The following is a 26,949-nucleotide window of genomic DNA, read 5'->3' as shown; positions in this document are numbered from 1 at the left end:
AATAAGATACTCCAGAGTGAGAAACAGGCCTCAGGGGCCAGGTTATATACAGTGCTCCCAAGGGATGCTGGGATCCCTTGGGACTTCAGGGGAAGAGCTCCCTGGTGGCGGAACATGGGAGTGCATGCTTAACAGATACACATAACTTCCCCCCAAAGTCAAAGTGAAAACTATTTACAAGGTGAGGCGGTCGGGAGCCTTTCTTTCCCTGGTGGACCACCTCGGTACAAATGTCTGTTCTGGTGTGTTGGCTGTGCCCTCGCTGGGCTGGCGTGTTGTTGGCCCTGCAGGGCTGCTAGGTGAGCCTGGCCTTGCTGGGCTGTTGGGCGTGATGGATTCAATTTCCTGGTCTGGCGTGGTGTCGTTGATCCTTTGAGTATGTGTTGTGGGCTCGAAATAGGTGGTGTCTGCTGTGGGTTGCTCAGAGCAGTCTGTGAACCGCAGCCTCATTTGATCCAGGTGCTTTCTGCAAATTTGTCCATTGTCTAGTTTGACTACAAACACCCTATTCCCTTCTTTATCTATCACCGTGCCCGCGATCCACTTGGGACCATGTCCATAGTTTAGTACATACACAGGGTCATTCAGATCAATTTCCCGTGACACAGTGGCGCGACCATCGTTTACATTTTGTTGCTGCCGCCTGCTCTCTACCTGATCATGCAGGTTGGGGTGAACCAGTGAGAGTTTGGTTTTAAGTGTCCTTTTCATGAGTAGCTCAGCCGGGGGCACCCTTCTGAGTGAGTGGGGTCTCGTGCGGTAGCTGAGCAGTACTCGGGACAGGAGGGTTTGGAGTGAGCCTTCTGTGACTCGTTTGAGGCTCTGTTTGATTGTTTGTACTGCCCACTCTGCCTGCCCATTGGAGGCTGGTTTAAACGGGGCCAAGGTGACACGTTTGATCCCATTGCGGGTCATGAATTCTTTAAATTTGGCACTGGTGAAACATGGCCCGTTGTCACTGATCAGTATGTCAGGCAGGCCGTGGATGGCAAACATGGCCCTCAGGCTTTCAATGGTGGCGGTGGCGGTGCTTCCCGACATTATTTCACATTCAAATCCATTTTGAAAAAGCATCCACCACCACCAGGAACATATTACCGAGAAACGGGCCCGCATAGTCGACATGGATCCTTGAACATGGTCAGAAGGGCCAGGACCACAAACTTAGTGGTGCCTCTCTGGGCGCGTTGCTCAACTGAGCACACGTGCTGCATTGCCGTACACAGGACTCTAAGTCAGAGTCGATACCGGGCCACCACACGTGGAATCTGGCTATCGCTTTCATCATTACTATACCCGGGTGTGTGCTGTGGAGATCTGAGATGAATGTCTCCCTGCCCTTTTTTGGTAACACTACACGGCTACCCCACAACAGGCAGTTTGCTTGAATGGACAGCTCGTCCTTTCGCCTCTGGAATGGCTTGATTAGCTCTTGCATTTCAGCGGGGATGCTGGCCCAGCTCCCATGCAGTACAGTTTTTTATTGGGGACAGCAGAGGATCTTGGCTGGTCCAAGTCCTAATCTGGCGGGCCGTGACAGGTGATTTATCATTTTCAAACGCTTCCATGACCATCAACAAGTCTGCGGGCTGCGCCACCATCAACAAGTTTGCAGGCTGTGCCATTTCCATCCCTGTGGTGGGCAATGGTAGCCAACTGAGAGCATCCGCACAGTTCCCGGTGCCTGGCCTGTGGCGGATGGTGTAGTTTTACGCTGATAGCGCGAGTGCCCACCTTTGTATGCAGGCTAAGGCATTTGTATTTATCCCCTTGTTTTCAGCAAACAGGGATATGAGGGGCTTGTGATCGGTTTCCAGCTCAAATTTGAGGCCAAACAGGTACTGATGCATTTTCTTTACCGCGAACACACACGCTAATGCCTCTTTCTCAATCATGCTGTAGGCCCTCTCAGCCTTAGACAAGCTCCTGGAAGCATAGGCGACAGGTTGTAACTTCCCCGCAATATTAGCTTGTTGTAATACACACCCGACTCTGTACAACGACGCATCACATGCTAGCACAAGTCTTTTACACAGGTTATACAATACAAGCAGTTTGTTGGAGCATAAAATGTTTCTGGCTTTCTCAAAAGCAATTACTTGGTTTTTTCCCCATACCCAGTTCTCACCTTTACGCAATAACACATGTAGGGGCTCTAAGAGGGTGCTTAACCCTGGTAGGAAGTTACCAAAATAGTTGAGGAGTCCCAGGAACGACCGCAGCTCCGTGACGTTCCGTGGCCTGGGCACATTCCTGATAGCCTCTGTCTTGGCGTCTGTGGGCCAAATGCCATCCGCCGCGATCTTTCTCCCCCAAAACTCCACTTCTGTTACCATGAAGACGCATTTCAACCTCTTGAGCCGCAGCCCTATTGCGATCCAGTCGCTGGAGGACCTCCTCTAGGTTTTGTAGGTGCTCGACGGTGTCCCGACCCGTGACCAATATGTCGTCCTGAAAAACCACTGTGTGTGGTACCGACTTGAGTAGGCTCTCCATGTTTCTCTGGAAGATCGCTGCTGCTGACCGAATTCCAAATGGGCATCTGTTGTAGATGAACAGTCCCTTGTGCGTGTTGATGCAGGTGAGGCCCTTCGAAGACTCCTCCAGCTCCTGCATCATGTATGCCGAAGTCAGATCGAGCTTGGTGAAAGTCTTGCCTCCTGCCAGCGTCACAAATAGGTCGTCTGCCTTAGGTAGCGGGTATTGGTCCTGTCGCGAGAAACGATTAATAGTTACTTTATAATCGCCACAAATCCTGACCGTGCCATCACTTTTGAGTACTGGAACAATCGGGCTGGCCCACTCGCTGAATTCCACTGGGGAGATGATGCCCTCGCATTGCAGCCTGTCCAGCTCGATTTCCACTCTCTCCTTCATCATGTGAGGTACCACTCGCGCCTTGTGGTAAATGGGTCGTGCCTCTGGGACCAAGTGGATCCACACCTTCACCCCGGAAAAGTTTCCAATGCCTGGCTCAAAAAGTTAAGGAAATTTGTTAAGAACCTGGATACATGAGGCCTCATCGACATGTGATAGCGCTCGGATGTCATCCCAGTTCCAGTGGATTTTGCCCAGCCAGCTCCTTCCAAGCAGTGTGGGGCCATCGCCCGGGACAATCCAGAGTGGCAGTTCGTGCACCGTGCCCTCGTAGGTGACCTTGACAATGGCGCTGCCCAGGACAGTGATAAGCTCTTTGGTGTACGTTCTCAGTTTCGTGTGGATCGGGCTCAAGGCTGGTCTGAGTGCCTTGTTGCACCACAGTCTCTCAAGCATCTTTTTACTTATGATGGATTGGCTAGTGCCAGTGTCCAGTTCCATGGCTACGGAGAAGCCATTCAATTTTACGTTTAGCATTATAGGTGGACATTTCATCGAAAATGTGTGCACCCTGTGTACTTTAGCATCTGCCTCTTCTCTCTCAGGCTCGAAATTGCTTTGATCCACCATGGACCGATCTTCCTCTGCCACGTGGTGGTTAGCAGGTTTTGCAGAGCTTGCAGCTCGTTGGAGGTGCCCCATTGTTCCACAGCTCCAACAAGGTGTGAATTGCCTTGCATTCATCCTTTGTTGCGGACTCTGAGTCATCTGGGTCACCTGAGGCCTGCTGGCAGTTGCAGACTTGTGGTTTCTGCCCTGTACATTTCTGCTCGCAAACACAGTTCCAGTTCATTTATGAACATTGCTAGCACTTGAGTGCTGAGAGATTTGTTTGGTGTTATCACTGGTGGACATAAACACCTGTGCTATCGCAATGGCCTTACTGAGGGTCGGTATCTCTACCATCAAAAGTTTTCGTAGGATGGTCTCGTGGCCAATGCCCAGTACAAAAAAGTCTCTGAGCATTTGCTCCAGGTAGCCATCAAACTCACATTGTCCTGCAAGTCACCTTAGCTCGGTGACGTAGCGCGCCACTTCCTGACCTTCAGATCGCTGGCACGTGTAGAACCAATACCTCGCTATCAGCACGCTCTCCCTTGAGTTAAGATGCTCCCAAACCAGTGTACACAGCTCCTCATACGACTTACCTGTGGGGTTCAACAGAGCCAGAAGATTCTTCATGAGGCTGTAGGTCGGTGCCCCGCAGACCGTGGGGAGGACCGCTCTCCTTTTTGCAGTGCTTCCTTCTCCGTTCAGCTCATTGGCTACAAAGTACTGGTCTAGTCGTTCGACATAGGCTTCCCAGTCCTCACCCTCCGAGAACTTCTCCAGGATGCCCACAGTTTTCTGCATCGTTGCATTGGATTCGTATACTCGTCGCCAGTTATTGTGTTCCTAACACAGATGAGACTGCACACAGCGAGGTGAAATTAACAATAACCTCAGTCTTTAATAAGACACTCCAGAGTGAGGAACAGGCCTTAGGGGCCGACTTATATACAGTGCTCCCAAGGGATGCTGGGATCACTCGGGACTTCAGGGGAAGAGCTCCCTGGTGGTGGAACATGGGAGTGCATGCTTTACAGATACACAACACACGCAGTGCTCCAGCTGCGGCCTAACCTGTGTTTTATACAGTTCAAGCATAACCTCCTTGCTCTTGTACTCCATGCCTCAACTAACAAAGGCAAGTATTCCATATGCCTTCTTAACCACCTTAGCTACATGGCTTGCTACCTTCAGGGATCTGTGGACCTGCACTCCAAGGTCCCTTTGTTCCTCTACACTTTTTAGTGTCATACCATTTAATGTGTATTCCCTTGCCTTGTTAGAACTCCCCAAATGCATTACCTCACTTTTATCCAGATTGAATTCCATTTGCCACTGTTCTGCCCACCTGACCAGTTCATTGATATCTTCCTGCAGTCTACAACTTTCTTCTTCATTATCAACCACACAGCCTATTTTAGTGTCATTTGCAAACTTCTTAATCATATCCCCAACATTCAAGTCCAGGGGCTATATTTTCCATTATTTTTACATACATAACAGCCACTTAACATCCATTTTAATGCTGAAATGAGGTGTAACGCCCATATCGCGCCCATTTAGCCACAAAATGGAAACCGACGCCCATTTCTCAGTCATTTATCATCGAGCGTTACTTTCGGCATGTACGTAACGCTGATTTTAAAAATACCACCTGCCCACTTTTTTGAGGCGGAATCATCAGAATGGGTGAACCCAATGCCCATAATATCGCCCAGCGTTACTTTCGGCACGTAATTAATGCCGGTATTTAATAATACCGACCGCCCACTTTTTTTTGTCATAAACATAATATTTGCCGAAACTAACGTCCAGTATATCGCCCAGCGTGACTTTTAGCACCTCGCACACATATCGCCCACAATCTCGCTCGCCGAAAAAAACGCTGTAAACTGATCTGAACTAATCACAGCAGTGTGGACGCCATTTTGTAAATCACAGGTTGCTTCATTGAAAAGGCTACTTCAACTTCGGGGGAGTTTGGATGTACTCAGGAGTTCTTTTAAGGTGATGTTTGAACAGACATCTTATCATCAAGCTCCCTGCTGGAGTGGAATTAAACTACAGAACCAGTGGGAAGCTGTTTAACCTACGCCGCCTCCAGGCCAGGTCCAAGATCACCCCAATCTCTGTCACTGAGCTGCAGTATGCGGACGATGCCTGCGTCTGTGCACATTCAGAGGCTGAACTCCAGGATATAGTCAATGTATTCACTGAGGCATATGAAAGCATGGGCCTTACGCTTAACATCCGTAAGACAAAAGTTCTTCACCAGCCTGTCACCGCCGCACAGCACTGCCCTCCAATCATCAAGATCCACGGCGCGGCCCTGGACAACGTGGACCATTTCCCATATCTCGGGAGCCTCTTATCAACAAAGGCAGACATTGATGCGGAGATTCAGCATCGCCTCCAATGCGCCTGTGCAGCCTTCGGCCGTCTGAGGAAAAGAGTGTTCGAAGACCAGGCCCTCAAATCTACCACCAAACTCATGGTCTACAGGGCTGTAATAATATCCGCCCTCCTGTATGGATCTAAGGCATGGACGATGTATAGAAGGCACCTCAAGTCGCTGGAGATATATCACCAACGATGTCTCCGCAAGATCCTGCAAATCCCCTGGGAGGACAGGCGGACCAACATCAGTGTCCTCGACCAGGCCAACATCCCCAGCATTGAAGCACTAACCACATTCGATCAGCTTTGCTGGGCAAATCACATAGTACGCATGCCAGATACGAGACTCCCTAAGTGTCGAGGAAATTTAGCTTAAATTAACTCAGGCGTTTCTGGCGTAGTCGGCAGGATCTCTGATAACGAGATCCAAAAGAACTAAATTTAACTTTTAAAGAGAAAAGAGGAATTTTAAAGGACCTTCCTAGCTGAAAGGAGGAAGGTGCCTGGGCAGTCCTAGTTAAAAAGGACAAGCCGCCAAAAATCCCCAGGGGAGGGGTTGAGGCATAAGGTAGCTACCGTAAAGAAGCTAAAGTAACGAAAAGGCAAAAGGAGACCCCGAGCTGAGCAGAAAAGAGAACACCGGTGAGCGCTTTGTAAAATACTGTATATTTTGTAGGCGTGTCCTAAACTCTCATTTCAGAAAGGATCGTGGGACATAACACCTGGACGAATGGGAAACGGCTCTAGTCGAGCAGGGCGCTCGTGCCCAGCTCCTAGAAAAGGAAAGAAAGATGATCCCTCGACTGAAAAAATGAAATTAGATCCTCAAAGCGAGAAGAGAATCCGTAAGGTAGTAAAGCAACGAGAGAAGGTAGGAGATCCCATTGTGCCGCCCGGCTCGCCGGCGGACACTGTAATATGGAGGAAGTTTTAAGTTATCCTTGATAGAGGAATGGAGAAAACTAACCAAAGAAGGAGGGGGAGATCCTACTTGGGATAAGGACTACATGGAAAACTGTTTTAAAAAATGGACAGAGGTTGCCAAAAGGCATCAACCCCCCAAAAGTAAACCGGAAGAAAAAGAAAAAGGAAAAGGTGGAAAACCTCCCTCTTACAGTCCTCCGGGTTTTCCTATCCCCTCAGCACCAGCAGTAGGACTTTACCCCCGTATAGAACCCCCAAAACAAGATAGTTGGCAGGAAATGATAGAAATAATTGCGGCCCATAGAAATCAAGCTCCGAGGGAACTAGCAGCCCCTCCAGATCAGCCACCTAATGGAGGACCCGGTGGAGGAGATCCTGGAGCATCAGGATCAGGGGAAGCCGAAGCAGTAGAGGGAGGGGTAGCAAACCAGGACACAGGGAGGAGAGGTCCTCACCAAACAAGGCAACAAACGGCAAAAAAAAAGCCGCCGACTCTACTTCCCAAACCCCCGTCGGCCAAAATCCTAGGGTAATGGTAGGAACTACAGCAGTCCTGAAACCCTGGTCTCCCGGAGAAGCCAGAGATATGATCTCGGCCGCCCCGAATCTGGTAAAAAGACCAATAGCTTTTCACAACTGGCTTGAGCAGACATGTACAATTTACAATCCACTCCCAGGAGATGCTAAATTATTATTGCAAGCGGCCTATGGGTCTTCCTGGCAGGGGGTAAAAGATATGTTCCCTATACCCGCCGGCGAAAACGGAGATTGGCGAAAAAATGATGAGGAAGAAGGAAATGAGTCCCGGGAACATTGGTTGCAACACAGGGGCAAGGGTGCCATATTAAAGGGAGCTAAAAAGCACGGAGATATAGGGGAAGTCACCCGCTGCTTGCAGAAGGCGGAAGAATCAATGATAGACTTCGCAGGCAGATGGAGAAATAGTTGGGACGAACATGCAGGAATACCTATGGATCAAAATGAACCTTTGGCAGTGCAAACCTTGTTAAATTGTATGTTGCCACAACACGCCAGAACCTATAAAATAAAGGTTTTGGACTGGCAAGGAAAAAGTTGGAAAGAGACAATTACAGTACTAGCCAATATGGATAGGGAGGGACTATTCACCTATAAAGACAATAAGGCCAAAACGACAGGTCAATACAATCAGCAAAAAGGAAGAGGGTACACACAGAATAATAAAGGAGGGTTTGGGGGACAAGGACGCGGAAGGGGAAGAGGACAGTGGCCCCAACGAGATCGATCCCAAGATGAGTGTAGAAATTGCGGAAGAAAAGGGCATTGGGCTCGCGATTGTAGGTGCCCCCCGAAACAGGGTGGAGGATTGAAAGGGGGTTTCCCCGAACCTCCACCTCCCTTGGCCCCTCAGTTTTCATTCTCTAACCCCAACCCGCACCAATCAGCAGAGGGATGCCCCGGAGGCTTAGTGGTACAAGCGGCAGCCCTCCGCTTATCAGCCGACTAGAAGAAAACCCTCTAGCAGTAGTAAAAGTGGGAAACACTTATGTGAAGTTCCTGGTGGATACCGGTGCTACTATGTCTTCTGTACCACCCTCTGTGGGACTACCTGTAAGCAACACCACCGTCTTAAGTTTGGGCGTGGCCGGTATCCCCATGAAAGAATTTTTATCTGAACCTACCAGATTGATCATTGAAGGACAACAAGTTAATGACGAGGCTTTGATAGTCTCTAAAACAGTGCCTCTCCCTTTATTAGGAAGGCAGACTTTATGCAAACTAGGAGCCACAATTTATTGTACACAGGAGGGAATGTTCATGGAACTCCCACCTAATAAAATCCATCAGTTCCTCAAGGGGATTGAGGGAGAAAAGAGGGAAGATAACGAAGAAAAGGCTTCCCTCTATTATTGGCAGTTGAATGGCAACTCCTATTCCCCTTTGATACATGAAATTATACAAAACTTAAAAACTAAATTCGACTCTAATACCGAAGAATTGATGTATATAATTTTGACAAGCTTTGAGGCAGTTCAGCTTCACTGTACAGCCTGGTACACTCGACAAAAAGCTGAAACTTACCAGTGCTTAATACAGCCCTTTCTAAATAAAGAAGAAATAATAGAAGCTACACCCTGCATTTATTTCGGACCAGAAGGATTAGGGGTAGCCATGAATTTGACACCCTTACAGCAGCAGCGGTTTAAAGAAGAGAACTCGACACCCCATCTGACATTGGCTGTAAAACCGCCAGCGAAACCCAAAGATATGGGTCCGATGATTGTAGAAATTGAAAAGGAGAAACAGCAACCAGGCTATCGACCTTGGGCAGTAATAGAATTACAGAATGTTCAGATAGAATTCATCGCCCGCACCAGGGGGATTCTCTGGTGGAAAGGTAAAAGTTATGCCTCCACTTTTAAAAAACAGCAACCCCCGGAACAACCGAGCCCTAAGCTGCCAATGGCATTGAATCAAGTATCTTCGGAACTTTGGGCAAAACATAAGAATCATGTTGGGCAAATACACTCTGCAGTACCCCATCGGGTACAGCTGATAAAGAACGCCATGTTACCAAGCATTAAGCAGTACAGACTGCCTCCAGAGGCAGAAGATGGGATAAAGCCAGTCATTTCTGCATTGTTGGAACAAGGAGTTCTAGAAAAGACACAGAGCCCGTGTAACACTCCGATACTGCCCATACCAAAGGTTAATAGGCCGAATGAGTGGAGATTTGTGCAAGATCTGAGAGCTATTAACAAGATAGTAGTCCCTATCACCCCTGTGGTGCCGGACACTAACATTATACTATCTGCTATCCCACCAACAGCAACTGTCTTTACGGTGGTAGATCTGTGTTCAGCCTTTTTCTCCATTCCACTAAGTCAGGAGAGTCAGTATCTGTTTGCCTTCACCTACAAGAAACAGCAGTACACCTGGACCAGGTTGCCCCAAGGGTATACAGAAAGCCCCGCCGTATATGCAGCAGCAGTAAAGAGAGACCTCGAAGACTGTACCTTATCAGACCAGTCCGTACTGCTGCAGTATGCGGACGACTTGCTTGTGGCTTCCAGCCACGGATATAGGTGTATGCAAGACTCCCTGAAACTATTACAGCACCTATGTGAAAGAGGGCACCGAGTGTCGTTACAAAAGTTACAGTTTTGTCAGACTCAAGTCCAGTACCTGGGTTTTATCATATCTCATGGGCAAAGGCAGCTAGGACCAGAAAGAATTCAGATAATTCAAAGAGCCACCATACCTAAGACAAAGAAGGATATCTTGTCATTTTTGGGGATGGTTGGGTACTGTAGACAATGGATCCCTGATTATCGGGAATGGGATGCAGTCCTAAGATCAGCTGCTCTAAATGATGCCCCACCCAAGGTGGAATGGACCCCAGAGAGAGAAGAAGCATTTAAACAGTTAAAGAAAGCAATCACTAATGCCCCGGCGTTGGGACTTCCGAATTATGGAAAACCTTTTCAAATGTACGTGAATGAAAAAGAAGGATTTGCAACAGCCGTACTGACCCAAGAACACGGTGGGGGAAATAGACCAGTGGCTTATTATTCGGTTTTGCTGCCTCCAGTGGTAAGGGGAATGCCAGCATGTCTACGCACTGTAGCAGCTACCGCGGTGATGGTGGAGAAGTCGGTACCTATTGTTTTGGACTATCCATGTACTGTCATAACAGCCCACGCTGTGTTATTACTGTTGAATTCCGCTGCCACACAACACTTTACAGCATCTAGAAGAACAGGTTATGAAGTATTACTGCTGTCACACCCTAATTACACCTTTCGGCGCGCACCGGTAGTAAACCCAGCCACTTTCCTTCCTACTACTGACATAGAAGATCCAGACCAGCATGATTGTCTATTAACAGTGCAAGTAGCCACCTTACCAAGACCAGACTTGCTCACAGAACCTACGGACAATCCTGATCTCATTCTCTATACGGATGGGTCATCGTACAGGCCGTCAGATGATTTACTTTTGGCAGGTTATGCAATTGTAAACCCCCATGAAACGGTTGAAGCATTTGCCCTGCCTCCCGGAACCTCGGCTCAGGCTGCTGAATTGTTTGCCCTCACTAGAGCTTGTATAATAGCAAAAGATCAAACTGCCAATATCTATACTGATTCTAGGTATGCATTTGGTGTGGTCCATGATTTTGGGCAACTATGGAAAAACAGAGGCTTTATCACCTCTGGAGGAAAGCATATTAAGCACTCTCAACTGGTGCTTAATCTATTAGACGCCATTCAGTTGCCAAGTAAGGTAGCCGTTATCAAATATGCAGCACACACAACCGGTGAGGATGAGGTATCAGTAGGAAATAGGAGGGCTGATGAGGCAGCCAAACAGGCCGCTTCGGCACAGGCAGACTGCCTTCAAGCAGTCTCAGTCTCCCTTCCACAGACACTTGACATCCAACTACTTAAAACAGCCCAACAACAAGTTATTATGCAGGAAAGAAGGACTTGGGAAAACCAGAGTTGTTTTCTGAGAAACGACATTTGGTATCACCCTGATGGGCGAACTGTTTGCCCTAAATCTCTATTTTTGCCCCTGTCTCGCCTGGCACACGGTCAGGCTCACATGGGCAAAGGAGGGATGATACATGCTATTAATGCACAGTGGTATGCACCAGGAATAACAGTAGTAATTGAGAAAGTTGCTAGAACATGCCAAATTTGTCAACAAAATAACAGAGGTAAAACACCTGCTGAATATGATCATCTACCCCAACCTAGTATGCCCTTTGAAAATTTGAAAATTGATTTTGTCCACATGCCTCCAGTATCAGGTTTTAAGTACCTATTGGTGATAATAGACATGTTCACAAGGTGGGTAGAAGCGTACGCCACTAAGAGAGACGATGCCCGAACAGTAGTAAAGATTCTATTTAAAGAAATAGTACCAAGATATGGGATACCTATGGGAATCAATAGCGATAGGGGAACACACTTCACAGGAAAGATAGTGCAAAATCTTGCAGAAGCATTAGGTTTCCAGTGGAAGTTACATATACCATATCAACCACAGTCCTCGGGAATGGTAGAGAGAGCGAATGGGATAGTAAAATCTACCCTCACCAAGGTATGTCAGGAAACAGGATTAAAATGGCCAGATGCCTTACCATTGGTACTGTATACAATGAGAAACCAAAGAAACCGAAACACTGGTTTGACACCACATGAAGCCTTGTTGGGAAGGCCAATGCCTACCGGCGTAAAACCACCATTGTTGGCTGAAAAAATAGCATTAATTTGGAATGATGAAAAATCACTAAAGTATGCTCAGGCCATGTGTGAAATAGCAAGGAGTCTGCATGAACAAATAAAGCAGACACAGGTGCCCCCGTCGGAAGGAAATATGCACCCTTTTAGGCCTGGAGACCAAGTGTTGGTAAAACATTAAACAAAGAATCCTTTTCTCCTTGGTGGAAAGGACCATATCAGATAATTCTCACAACACGAACCGCGCTGAAGTTGGAAAAGCACCCGAACTGGGTGCATGCAACCCGTTGTAAATATTATTCCCCGACGAAATACAGACAAAAGAAAAGGCATTGAACCAGGACGTACTACGATTGCCTGACTAAGAAAAAGGCCATCTTCTCGCTGAAGAACTGTACCTGCTCTTGTATTAAATTAAATATTTGGACTTGAAAGTACTGCCCAAAAGTTCAGGAACGGATGTCAGAGCTCATTTGTGTGCCAGTTTGGGCCTTTATTATTTGGCCCACTGTTACTATCATGTGGATTGACCCTCTACCCCCTATAATTAATTTGACCAGACTGCACAATTTGATATGTAATGACAAGCAAATTGAGGAAGCTCTGTCTAAACGAGGCAGAGACATCCACCAATTCAAAATCGAAATGGCTTACAGGAAGGGACAACTAGTACACCACTGGTGGGATGTGTTTTACGGATGGTCCCCCAGGGTCTCAGCTGTATTGAAACTGGCCATTCACCCCATAGTAATCATGGGTGCAGTTATGCTTGCGTTGTTGATAATCATTTGTGCAATGTGGATGAAATTGAAAAAATTAATTGGTCAAGTAATGGACCTAGTATCCCGCGTGGAAAGAAAAAGTGTGTTCATAAAAGAAAGGTTAAATCGCATAGAAGAAAATATAGATGATTACGACGAGGAAAAATGCCTTGAAATGCGACCCTACCCTGAAGGGTATGAACCCCCTTTTAAACATGAAAAGAATATGAAACCATGTTGATCTGGAAAAGATCAACAAGGAGGGAGTTGTAGAAGAAAACAATCCATGTCCTAGGTTAAAGGAAGGGTTAAGTTCGCTTTTGCTGATTCTATAGAATTCACGGAGCTAGAGAAAATTACCGAAACTTATCAGCCTCAATGAACAGAATGTTGTATATACATGACTGTCTGGTCTTTGCATGAGTTTCCAGATACCTTGCTTATCAGCATAGGGACAGAGAGAAACTATGCAAGAAACAGAAAAAGTGTGCCTACCGGGGTGAACTTTGTACTCACAGTTTCGTATGAATAATGCTCATAGATACAATGACCTTTGTACTCACGGAATGTATGAATAATGTTTATGTGTGGCGAGTTGCAGATAAAATTCCTGTTTCAACTGTATAAAGATAGAGCGAAGTTGCCTGTAAAATTCAGAGTTCTGCCTTGGTGTGGACTAAGCGGGCTCTCCGAGATATCTCGTTAGTTTTAGAAATAAAATTCTCTCGAAGCGCAATTCTGAAAGTCTCCGCCTGAGTTAATTTAAGCTAAATTTCCTCGACACTAAGCAAATGCTTTATGCGGAGTTCCTTCATGGTAAATGAGCCATGAACTCATTGAATGGCGGTGCAGGCTAGAAGGGCCGAATGGCCTACTCCTGCACCTATTTTCTATGTTTCTATGTTTCAAAGGAGGACAGCGGAAACATTATAAGGACACCCTCAAAGCCTCACTGGTAAAGTGCGACATCACCACTGACACCTGGGAGACCCTGGCCGCAGACCGCCCGAGGTGGAGAAAGTGTATCCAGGAGGACGTTGAGCTCTTCGAATCTCAATGCAAAGAGCATGAAGAGGCCAAGCGCAGGCAGCGGAAGGAGCACGTGTGCAAACCAGCCCCACCGACCCCTTCCCTCGACGAATGTCTGTCCCACCTGTAACAGGGTCTGTGGCTCTCGTATCGGACTGTTCAGCCATCAAAGAACTCACTTCGGGAGTGGAAACAAGTCCTCCTCGATTCCGAGGGGCTGCCTATGATGATGATGGACGATTGGATTTTACTTTAGGGGTCTTAGTGAGGAAATTTATTGGTTGTGAACAATTGGCATTATACTTATAGTTATTGGAATGGGGCCAGCCATTTCTCAGCCTGCCTTGATGACAATGCAGATGCTGCAGAGTACAAATGGCACAACGTCTAATCCACAGCATTATGTGCCCAATCTAACTCGTGCCAGACTGATGAGGAGGACCAGACCATACATCCGCCGCACTTACAGGGAGAAGCGGTCTCACCTCGATTTATCTGACAACACCTGCCTTCGGAGACTGCGCTTCCACAAAGTGGTTATCAGTGAGATATGCCAGCTCATCAAGGCAGATCTTCAGCCTGCCAGCACCATCAGGACCTCACTGTCCATCAAGGTCAAGGTCACCGCAGCACTTGCGTTCTACGCGTCGGGTTCCTTTCAGGCCCCCGCTGATAACATTTGCGCTATATCTCAGCATGACACATATTGCTACATTAGATAGATCACTGAAGCCCTGTACGCACGTAGGATGGACTTTATCAGCTTCCGGATGACCACGGAGGCTCAGACTGAGAGGGCACTAGGATTCTACTGAATTACTAACTTCCCCAAGGTGCAGGGAGCAATAGACTGTATGCACATCACCATGCGGGCAACTTCTCAGGACTGAGAGGTTTTTCGCAAGCGAAAAGGATTTCACTCCCTGAAGGTCCAACTAGTTGTCGACCACAACCAGATAACTATAGCAGTGAATGCCAAATTTCCGGGCAGCATCGATGAGGCTCACATCCTGCGTGAGAGCGCTGTATCTGACATGTTTACCAATCAAGGTCAATGCTGGATGCTTGGTGACAAAGGATATAGCCTCGCCACCTGGTTGATGACCCCCCTGCGTGACACCCACACCGAAGCTGAGAAGCGATACAACGAGTGCCACAGAGCCACTCGCAATGTGGTCCAGAAAACCATTGGTGTGCTTAAGCAGCACTTTAGATGCCTGGAGCACTCAGGAGGGGAGCTCCAGTATCACCCTGATCAGGTAGCTCAATTCGTGGTCGTGCGCTCCATGTTGCACAACTTGGCTATTAGGAGGGGGCAAGAATTGCCAGAAGGGACTGATGGTCCACCTCAGGAGAGAGAGGAAGAGGTGACCTCGGGCCAGACAATCAGGCTGACTATGTAACCATGCCCACGCCCCCGTCCAGACCGCAGGAAAGGGCCCATGGTGACTACATAACTGCAAGACTCTTACATCAGCAGCTCATAAATGAGTGCTTTGCCTGAAAGAACGTTGCTGTTATTGACAAAGCTGACACACTACTGTATGTGCAGCTTAGATATCAATGGTGGGCATCACCTTGGTACCAGTTAAAGTTGAAGTTGATTCAAGTTAAGTTTAATTATACCCTTTCATGTTAAGGAATCACCAGTGTGTAACGGTCCAGCTATCTGAGACAATGCACAACAAGGTTATGTTAAATAAAAAACATTTAATCCGACCATTTGTCTGAAATCATAAGTATATCTGTCAAAAACACCCCACTCCCACAACACATTTATAGTACTGACATCAATCAAATGGTCAACATTTCCAGCAACGCAGAACACGAATGTTGTCATGTTTGTAACCTTCACATAACTGTAACCTTTATGTAACAACACTGTACACTGTATACACCTGAGTAATGCACACCTTGACCATAGGGGGTGAACTTGTGGGAGACACTCCTCACCTGGTCATCCAGGTATATAAAGGGAGGTCCCACGCAGGGTCAGCACTTCTTGGTCCTGGGAATAAAAGTTCAGGTCACGTAGTGACCTTGTCTGCAGTATATGCCTCATGTGATTCTATAGTAAGGGGTAAGGACACCACAAATGTAAACCAACAAGGTGGCCCCTTCTCCCCATACATTACAACAAATTGCATACACCCAGATGGAGATATAACACAGTCATCACCTGCAGACATGCACCTCACTTTCCTTCCCCCCTCTCCGCCCCACCTCTTCTCCTCAACTCTACCCCTTCCCCTCCTGACTCCACGCTGCCTGGCCGAGGCGCTCCTTGGGCAGTGCCTCATTAGGGGGGATGAAGGCAGAGCTGGTGGTTGCATGGATACAGGAGCGGGAGGTCCCGAGGTGGGAACATTCTCCAATCCAGAAGCAAGATGCTGCTCCTGCCTCACATGTGCCATTGGCACTGGGATGCAGTGCCATGCTTCTGGACCACTGGGAGGCCTGTGCCACCAGTGTTCCTGGCTATCGCCTCCAGGGACTTCGCCATCCGCGGAACGTACTCCATCATAGTGCCAGAGATGCTGGCCAGCTGTCGGGAGATGCCCCCCAATGTCTGGAGGATCTGCTGACCTATGTCAACAGTCCTCCTGGTCAAGTCTACCATGTCACCGCTCTCATCTGGCGCTCGTGGAGCAGACTTGCCGCGTCTAAGAAACCTCCGCGGGGTCGGCACCGTCCTGGGGACAACTGGGGTACCCTGTGGCGAGCTGCTTGGGCCTGGTACCTCCAGAGTGGTGATGGGAATGGCCACAAGAGCACTAGCTGGCCTTGGAGTCGAATGCCTTCTGGAGCCTGGCGATGCAGGCTCCTCAAAGTCCGCGCTGTCATCGTAGAGAACAGACCCAGCAGATCCACGGGCGAGGATCGGTACTCCTCAGCACCAGATGTAGGGCGAGTTCGGCCCCACCTTCTGGCCTCTGTGCCCTTGCCTGGGGACGCGTTGCTGGCTGAGCTGCAAAACACAAATGAGGTTATTAGAGGAGAAGGGGTTGCTAGGGTCACAAGGTGAGTCCAGCGCTACACACAGCATATGCACGACAAAAGCACCACCACTATCAAAATCATCATAGACATCACATTTCATGACCATCAACACATTCTGCTTTGCAATGATTCTCATGAGGCCAGCATTATTTAGGAGACACTTTTAGAAAACATCTATCATATATTATTGTTCGGATATGAGTGGGTGTGGCATCTATTGACTTTACATCACGCAATGGTGTATACTTTACTCACGTGGAATCACTTCAGGGTATGCAACTGCTTGCGTGGCCGACCGGGGGTGGGTCCCCACGAATTTGAGCACCCGCTCCTCTATATCGGTGAGGTCAATGATGACTGGTGGCCCCCCACCCGTTGGCCTCTGCTCGGCCCTATTCCCCGAAAGCTTCTTCTGTAAAAGGTAACAACAGGATGTGTAAGGGGTGGTTTGCAAGGGGTCAGCTTTCCCTTCTGACCTTATATGAGTGGTTCCGAATCGCTCCCACACCCTTGGTTCTAGACACTGGAATTATGAAGGGACTGTAACAGACTTGGACAGACAATTGGTTTCAAGATAGGAAGCAGGTATGGCTTTATTGTGTTTAAAAAGAAGTAAAAGGCACACCTTTAATAACACACACAGACCAATACACACTGAGGGGTACAACACATTGAATAAAATGACAAATTACAGCCTGTGGGGAAAAGAATACAGCTTAAACTCTAAATGGGGTAAAGAGGAGAATGCAGATACATTTACACAAGTTATCCCAGCCTCCCCCCTCCCAATTCCCCTAACTAACTAAGCTATAGCTCTGAGAGTTCAGGGGCTATGCTCACCAATCCCTTTAGACAGTTGCCGGTGAATCACGGTTTTGGGGTTCGCTGCACTTCCTTTCTTCTAGCCTCATCAATGGCCCTTTCTCCTGCCCTTATCATCAGGCCCAGGAATTTTACTTCTCCTAGACCTATCTGGGCTTTCTTGGGGTTAACTTTAAAACCCCCTTCCTTCAGTAAGACCAGCAGTTCGGCCAGCAGTGGACCGTGTTCCTCACTGCTGTCTGTGAACAACAACAACAACCACATACTGGACCAGCTGGTGTGGTTGGCTGAAGCCTTTTAAGCAGTTCGCCATGCAGTGGTGAAAAGTGCTGGGACTATTATGAAAGCCCTGTGGGAGGCAGCTCCATGTATACTGCTGTTCCCGGAAGGTGAAAGCAAACTTGTACTGGTCTTCCCTCCGTACAGGGATAGACCAGAACCCGTTGGATATGTCCAACACTGTGAACGTGGTTGCGGATGCAGGGATTTCCCCTATCAGATCCGCAACCACCGATACTGTGGGGGCACAAGCTGGGATGTTTTTATTGAGCACCCTATAATCCACCGTAGCCCTCCAAGAATTGTCCGGTTTCCTAAATGGCCAAAGCGGGGAGTTGACATGGGTGGCTATGGGTCTCAAAACACCCTGCTCGACAAGCGAGCTTAAAGCTGTCTCCAAGTCCGCTTCTGCCTCTCGGGGAAAGCCATACTGCTTTTGCGGGCGGGACATGGGATCCCCATCTATTCTAACCTCCACTCCTGTGACTCTCCCACAATCATGTTTATGGGTGGCAAATGCTGCAAGATTTGCTTGCACATAGGCCCGGTACTCGACCGGGGTGTTACCGAACAGAACCTCCAGGTCGTAACCCCCTTTTGGCTTCATTGTACACAGAGTCCCTTTTCCCTGTTTCTTATCAATAACCATGACTTCTCCCTCTGCTCCCGTGGCCCATAGACAGTGATTCCTCAAGTCTACTAGGATCTGGCGAGCGATGATGAAATCAGCCCCCAAGATTCCTTTTCCCACCTGCTCCCAGTTCATCAGGACGCACTTCCATTGTGTTTGGAGTGCTCCTAAACGAACTGCGAGCGGGACTGAGAAAAACCCAGTCTTCTCATTTCCTGTGAACCCAACTAGTTGATACGGCACCCCGTTTGATAGAGGTGAGGTTGCGGGGTCCTCTGAATGGACTATCGTGCTGGAAGCACCAGTGTCCAAAAAGTAAGTACCCAATACACCCTCAACCTCCATCTTGACCCAGGGTCGTCCCCAGGGGTCGTATTCTAGTGGGCACAGGTATGCAGGCTGGGTCTGGGCTAGTCACGGCCTCTGTACTGGCAGGGTTGCTGGTGCTTCCCTGCCTGTTGCTGTGGCTACCTTCCCAGTCCCCTCCAGCGCTGTCCTCACTGCAGCTACTATCTCGTCAAGGGATGGTGAGGAGCTCCCTCCACTTCCCCCACTCTGGGCGGCTCCTGAAGGACTTCTCCCCCCATATCTCTTTACTGGGCTCCTGCAATCCCTTTTAAAATGCCCAGCTTTCCCGCACCCGTAGCACACTCCCTCCTTATCAGACGAGCGGCCACCCTTTTGGGAATCGAGTTGGATTTTACTTTATTTACCCGACCTTTGGAGGTTTTCTCCTCCTCCCCTCCTCCATTCCATTGGACCAGTGCCAGTTGCCTGACCACTGCTTCCTCGGTGAGGTTGGGGTCGCGGGAATCGAATCACAGTTCTGCCATGGCCTTGAGCCGGGGCAAGCAGTTTGCCACCAGCATCCTCAGCCAGCGGCCAGTCTGTACCGCGGAAAGATTCGCCCGGTCGAGGAGCTCCCCACAGGCTGCGTGGTATACCACCCACAGCCTGTCCGCAAATGCCTGCAGGGTTTCCCCTGCGAGCTGCCTTGTCCTTTCGACCCGATCGAAAGGACTGCCGTCATCAAAGCCCATAGCCTCAAGGACGGCCCTCTGGACCTCAGTAAATGTGCGCTGCCCACTCCGGCATTCTGCCGGTAGGGCCTGGTACAATTTGCTGTCCAGAGAGAAGAGCAGCAGCTTGGCTGACTCTTCGTCGTCGCACCCATTAATTTCCCCTGCCTGCATCACCTCCATGAAGTGGAGAGACGGGTCCCCGCTGCGAGTGAGTTTGGCCAAATGGGCCATCATGGCCCTGAGTGATTGAACTCCATGGGGAATAATAAAGTCGCTCTCCAGCGCTCCCTGACCTTGGCCACCTCCCTGTGGAGGACCGTACTTGCACTGCCTGACCGGGCACATCCGCCCTGGTTCAGGATCTTTCTGCGCTGGTCCCTCTACCTCCGGCTGTCCCCCCACCTCCGGCTGTCCCCCCATACCCGGTGCAGCAGACAATGCCTGGTCGCCTGATCCAGCCCTTAACTGACCCTCGGCGGGAGCCTCACATCCCTGCTACCGAACGGGACACATTGGTCCTGCCCCCAGCCCTGGGTATGCTACTACCTGCGTGCCTAGCTCCTCCTGGTACCCCACCGGACAAACCACCGGTGCCTCAGGAGGTGGTCGGGCGTCTCTTGCCTTTGGATTCTCCTCTACCCCTCAATACTCTCCTTTGTCCCCTGTGGATCCTCCAGGTCCTATCAGGGCGACCATCCCCTTTGCCTGGGATAGAGCGTGGGTGAGAGTTTTAATCCTCTCCTGGCAGGGACCGTGATCTGCAAACTCACTGCTACTGGCCACTTTATAGGCTGCCTGTACGTCTTTTAATTGCCCCTAGGGTTGGTGCTACCTGCAGGTCTCTCTTAAGACGGACAAATGCTGCCTCACAGCCCTCGTCCCATTCCCATTCAACCCCCTTATGTAGGAGTCTGAGCAGAGGGGCGGCAGTGGCTGCATAGTCCTCGATGAAGTCCCTACAGTAGCCAGTGATTCCCAGGAAAGACCTTACCCCCGACACATCCCTAGGGACAGTAAATTCTACAGATAACATGGCATGAGATCATTGCGTGATATCATTGTTAGGTACTGTCACAGAGACTGATACAACACATAACCGACAGATGTAATCATGGTTATAATGAAAATGATCATCTTTACCTGAAGACATACACCATGACCGCAAGCTTTGAGTCCAACATTCCCGGTAAAAGTGAAAGACCTCACATTTGATTTTAATCACTCATGACACTTACAAATCAAATTATATAAATATATAAGTACATGTAAATGAATGTTATACTTACTCTGGCGGATCCGAAAAGGTCGTTCCATCACTTGCGGCATTGGTTGCCCTCACGCACCTCGTTGGTCGCCGACGAGACCACCTCAGCTATCTCGGCTCATATCTTCTGGTAGGCCTTTGGGGTGGACTTCCCACGCCCTTCCTGGGTCAATTTACCCCAGCGTGACTCAAACTCCTGCATGAGGGAGGCATTTGTCTCGTCCGAGAACCTCCTCGCTCTCTTTCGTCCTCCCATTTGTTCCTCTCCCAGCTCACTGCTCTCACCAGTGTCAGTCTCCAAAGCGTGCTGTGTCGCCTCCTCCACTCCCTCCATTATAGGCACCAAATTAAACAAAATATCTGGCTGGTAACAGCTAACTCTTTTCGCACAATTTTGTATTAAGCTCGAAACTCTCCCTCCTACCTCCCAAAGCAGCCACACAAGCACCCACACACTCCCACACATGCCTTCACTCCCTTTCTCTCTGTCTCCTCTTATACGCATGTAATGATGACCCCTGACCTCCTGAATCGTGGGAAACGAGCGTTGCCATGCCGTTGCTAAGAACGGCAACACTTTACGGCAGAAGGTCAGAGCGATTTAACGCTAACGTCCATTTCAGATCACTCGCGGTAATGCCCATTTTATAAAATGGAAACTAGGGAGTTTGAAAATGAGCGATAATCCGGCGATCTGAAAACCCATATTTACCGCCCACACCGGAAATAACACCCATTTTTGGGCAATCTGCACAAAATTGGAAAATCTAGCCCCAGGTCATTGATATATACCACAAAAAGCAGAGGACCCAGCACTGAGCCCTGCGGAACCCCACTGGGTACAGCCTTCCAGTCACAAAAACACCCATCAACCATTACCCTTTGCTTCCTGCCTCTAAGCCAATTTTGGATCCAACTTGCCACTTTGCCCTGGATCTCATGGGCTATTACTTACGAGACCAGTCTGCCATGTGGGACCTTATCAAAAGCTCTGCTAAAATCCATATACACTGCATCATATGCACTACCCGCATCGACCCTCCTGGTTACCTCCTCAAAAAATTCAATCAAGTTAGTCAGACATGACCTTCCCTTAACAAATCCATGCTAGTTGTCCTTGATTAATGAAGATTTATCCTGTCCTTCAGGACTTTTTTCCAATAATTTTCGCACCACCGAGGTTAGGCTGACTGGCCTGTAATTACTCGGTCTAGCCCTTTCTCCCTTTTTAAACAAAGGTACAACATTAGCATCCTCCAGTCTTCTGGCACCATACCAGTAGCCAGAGAGGACTGGAAAATTATGGTCAGAGCCTCTGCAACTCCTCTTTTGCTTCTCTTAACAGTCTGGGATACATGTCATCCGGGCCTGGGATTTATCCACTTTCAAAGCTGCTAAGCCCCTTAATATTTCCTCTCTCACTATGTTTATCTCATCTAATATTTCACACTCCTCCTCCCTCATTGCAAAGTCTGCATCGCCCCTCTCTTTTGTGAAAACAGATGCAAAGTATTCATTAAGAATCATACCCATGTCTTCTGCCTCCACACACAGATTTCCTTTATGGTCTCTAATAGGCCCCACTCTTTCTTTAGTTATTCTCTTGCTCTTAATGTATTTATAAAACATCTTTGGGTTTTGCCTGCTTTTACTTGTCAACATTCTTTCATGCTCTCCCTTTGCTTTCCTGATAACTTTTAAAAACATTTGTGGTAACATTATTGGTGTACTGCTCGAATAGTGGTTAGGGGTTTTAAATCTGTCTTTGTCAATAAAAGGTTAAAGGCAGAACTCCTTTGTAATTTCTCAGAAGTCCCAAGTCTGAACTTTACAACCTGTTGGAAGGGCGAGGGTTAATTTCCGCACATCCTAACGCCTCGGCCATTTACAATCTATGTCACTGACTTAGATGAAGGGACTGAGTGTAACGTATCCAAGTTTGCTGATGATACAAAGATAGTTGGGAAAGTAATCTGTGAAGAGGACACAAAGAGGCTGCAGAGAGATAGATAGGATGACTGAGTTTGCAATGGAATACAATGTAGGGAAGTGTGAAGTTATCCATTTTAGTAGAAAAAACAAAAAAGCAGAATATTTTTTGATTGGTGAGAGACTGGGAAATGTTTACATTCAGAGGGGCCTGGGTGTTCTTGTACATGAATCATAGAAAGTTAACATGCTGGTACAGCAAGCAATTAAGAAAGCAAATATATGTTAGCTTTTGTTACAAAGGATTGAGAGTATAAGAAGTCTTACTACAATTATATAGGGCAGTGGTGAGGTCACGCCTGGTGTACTGTGTACAGTTCTGGTCTCCTTACCCAAGGAAAGATGCACTTGCCTAAGAGGAAGTGCAACGAAGGTTCACCAGACTGATTCCTGGGATGAGGGGATTGCCCTATGAGAAGAGATTGAGTAGACTGGGCCTAAATTACCTAGAGTTTAGAAGAATGAGAGGTGATCTCATTGAAACATATAACATTCTTAAGGGGCTTGATAGATTAACGCTGGAAAATGTTTGCCCTAGCTGTGAATCCAGAACACGGGGTCACAATCTCAATAAGATGTCAGCATTTTAGGACTGAGATGAGGAGAAATTTTTTCACTCAAAGGATTATGAATCTTTGGAATTCTCTATCCCGGAGAGCTGTGAATACTCAGTTATTGAGTATATTCAAGACAGAGGTCGATACATTTTTGGGTACTGAGGGAATTAAGCGATATGGGGATAGTGCGGGAAGGTAGAGGTGAGGTAAAGGATCAGCTATGATCTTGTTTGAATGGAGGAGCAGGCTCGAAGGGCAAAATGGCTGACTCCAGCACCTATTTATTATGTTCTTGTTCTCATCATCATCATCATCATAGGCAGTCCCTCGGAATCGAGGAAGACTTGCTTCCACTCTAAAAATGAATCCTTAGGTGGCTGAACAGTCCAATACGAGAACCACAGTCCCTGTCACAGGTGGGACAGACAGTCGTTGAGGGTAAGGGTGGGTGGGACTGGTTTGCCGCACACTCCTTCCACTGCCTGCGCTTGGTTTCTGCATGCTCTCGGCGACTAAATACTACATTAACAGCACAAATCTTACGTGAGAAAGAGGACAATCAGTCCTGTGCTGGGGATAGAGGTTTAACTGCTGCTATTGAGCCCAATCACAAGTATATTTCCTTTTATTTTCTTAATGTTACTGATCCTCAGTCTGTGCCATTGCTCCCCCCACCCACCGGAGGGGGAACCGGGTGCAAGGGCCTTGCATAGCAAGATCTTACTGCAGGCCTTGAAACGTAAGATGAGTGGTGATGATTTTTCGGGAGTCAAACGGAGTTGCCTGTGTTGTGTATTGGGTCTCTCAATCCTGGAACATTTACCCTGAACGAGCAAATTTACGTATGCAATCTGATCCCCAGTCGCAAGAATTTGGCCGTCATGTGGATTTAAAATCACTTCATATGTTCCACTGTCTATCACTTTTAAGTCCCGCAGAAAGATCGACCCTGTGATTGCATCAAACACTAATCGGTGTGCATAATATGAATTGATATCAAGTTCCTCAGGCCCATAGAACACGAGTAATTTTAAAGTTCTGGAGTTCAGATAGCTCCACTTCAGTGACTCTCGTGATTTGGCTGCAAATCCAAGGAGCCGAACGGAGGAGTGCACCATACGGACGAGGCGTTGGGCTGGCTCGACTTTGTTGGTTTCTGTCTCAGTATCTGCAAGACATCAATTGATCGAGGTTAACACAACAGATTTAGAGCAAAATACTTTGACGTTGTAAGAGGATTGATAGACGAATCGCGGTGGAAGGTAGGGAGTGAGAGACAGACAGCGGGGCGAGAGAGAGACAGTGGGGAGAGAGAGCGAGAGAGAGAGAGACATCGGGGAGAGAGAATGAGACATCGGGGGAGAGAGAGACATCGGGGGAGGGAGAAAGGCACATCGGGGCGGGAGAGAGAGACATCGGGAAGGGAGAGAGAGCCATCGGGGAGGGAGAGAGAGAGAGAGAGTGGGGAGAGAGAGAGAGAGAGAGACAGTGGGGGGAGAGAGACAGTGGGGAGGGAGAGAGCGAGAGAGAGACAGCGCGGAGAGAAAGACTGCCAGTGGATAGAGACAGAGAGACAGCGGAGAGAGAGGGAGACAGTGAAGAGAGAGTGACAGCGAGCCCTCCTTCACCCTGCCACAATACGTCGTACGGCACGGCAATTGGAAGAGCTCATGTGTGTATGAGAGAGAGAGAGAGAGAGAGTGTGTGTGTGGTCCATTGAGAGGTGCCTCCCGAGGTTTGAATCTGTCTTTGCCTTCCCAGCAGGAGAAGTGTCAGCCCGAGTGCGGGGAGAGACAGAGAAGGAAAGAGACAGCAGGGAGAGAGAGAGAGAGAGACAGTGACAGCGGGGAGAGAGAGAGAGAGAGTGACAGCGGGGAGAGAAAAACATGGGAGAGAGAGAGAGATATCGGCGAGAGAGCGAGATACATCGGAGAGAGAGAGAGAGAGACATCAGGGAGAGCGAGACATCAGAGAGAGAGGGAAAGACGAGAGAGAGAGAGATTGACAGCGGAGAGAGAGATTGACAGCGGAGAGAGGGAGAGACTTCGGTGGGGGAGAGAGAGAGAGACATCGGGGGGAAAGACAGAGAGACAACGGGGAGGGAGAGAGAGAGAGAGACAGCGAGAAGAGAAAGAGAGAGAGACACCGGGGAAAGAGAGACTGACAGCAGGGAGAGACAGAGAAGGAAGAGACAGCAGAGAGAGAGAGAGACAGTGACAGCGGGGAGAGAGAGAGAGAGACATGGGGAGAGAGAGTGAGAGACAGTGGGGAGAGAGAGACATCAGGGAGAGAGAAAGAGAGGGAGAGAGAGAGAGAGAGAGACACACACATCGGAGCGAGAGAGAGATATCGGGGAGGGAGAAAGAGACATCGGGGAGAGAGAGAGAGCGACAGTGGGGAGGGAGAGAGAGAGACAGTGGGGAGGGAGAGAGAGAGACAGTGGGGAGAGAGAGAGAGAGAGAGAGACAGCGCGGAGAGAAAGACTGACAGTGGGTAGAGACAGAGAGAGAGACAGCGGAGAGAGAGGGAGACAGTGAAGAGAGAGGGACAGCAGGTAGAGAGTGAGAGAGAGAGAAGCGGGGAGAGAAAGAGAGAGAGAGAGACAGTGGGGAGGGAGAGAGACTGACAGCGGGGAGTGACAGAGAAGGAAAAAGACAGCAGAGAGAGAGAGAAAGAGATACAGTGACAGCGGGGAGAGAGAGAGGGACATCGGGGAGAGAGAGAGACATTGAGGAAAAAGAGAGAGAGACATCGGGGAGAGAGAGGGAGAGAGAGATAGAGAGACATCAGGGAGAGTGCGACATCAGAGACAGAGAGAGACTTCGGGGCGAGAGAGAGAAAGACAGCGGGGGAGAGATAGAGAGACACTCAGCAGGGAGAGAGAGAGAGAGAGAGACATCGGGGAGAGAGACACACAGTGGGGAGGGAGAGAGACAGACGGTGGGGAGGGAGAGAGAGAGTGAGACAACGCGGAGAGAAAGACTGACAGTGGGTAGAGACAGAGAGAGAGACAGCGGAGAGAGAGGGAGACAGTGAAGAGAGAGTGAAGCGTGGAGTGAGAGAGAGAGAGAAACAGCAGGGAGAGAGAGACTGACAGCGGGGAGAGACAGAGAAGGGAAGAGACAGCAGAGAGAGAGAGAGAGAGTGACAGCAGGGAGAGAAAGAGAGTGAGACATCGGTGAGAGAGAGAGACATCGGGGGGAGAGAGAGAGACATCGGGGAGAGAGAAAGACATCGGGGAGAGAGAGAGAGACATCGGGGAGAGAGAGAGACATCGGGGAGAGAGAGAGAGACATCGGGGAGAGAGAGAGAGAGACATCGGGGAGAGAGAGAGAGAGACATCGGGGAGAGAGAGAGAGAGAGACATCGGTGAGAGAGAGAGATTGAGACATCGGCGGGGAGAGAGACATCGGGGGGAGAGAGAGAGACATCGGAGAGAGAGAGAGAGACATCGGGGAGAGAGAGAGACACATCAGGGGGAGAGAGAGAGACATCGGAGAGAGAGAGAGAGACATCGGAGAGAGAGAGAGACATCGGAGAGAGAGAGAGAGACATCGGGGAGGGAGAGAGAGACATAGGGGAGAGAGAGAGAGAGAGACAGTGGGGAGGGACAGAGAGAGCGG

The 26,949-nt window shown here is 48.8% G+C and overlaps 1 protein-coding gene across 1 annotated transcript in view; it reads right to left on the bottom strand.

Moving 5' to 3' along the window:
* LOC139269217 (uncharacterized) overlaps positions 1 to 26,949 on the bottom strand; it is a 294,951-nt gene that overhangs the window by 203,044 nt on the left and 64,958 nt on the right. The window contains exon 4 of the mRNA XM_070888309.1: positions 24,051 to 24,494. Within this exon, the coding sequence (XP_070744410.1) occupies positions 24,051 to 24,494 (444 nt within the window). The remainder of the gene's footprint in view (positions 1 to 24,050; positions 24,495 to 26,949) is intronic.

The sequence above is a fragment of the Pristiophorus japonicus genome, chromosome 8 (assembly GCF_044704955.1).
Source record: "Pristiophorus japonicus isolate sPriJap1 chromosome 8, sPriJap1.hap1, whole genome shotgun sequence".
NCBI lineage: Eukaryota > Metazoa > Chordata > Chondrichthyes > Pristiophoridae > Pristiophorus > Pristiophorus japonicus.
The sequence above is the reverse complement of the archived record's forward strand: the minus strand, read 5'-3'. Positions and strand labels throughout refer to the sequence as shown.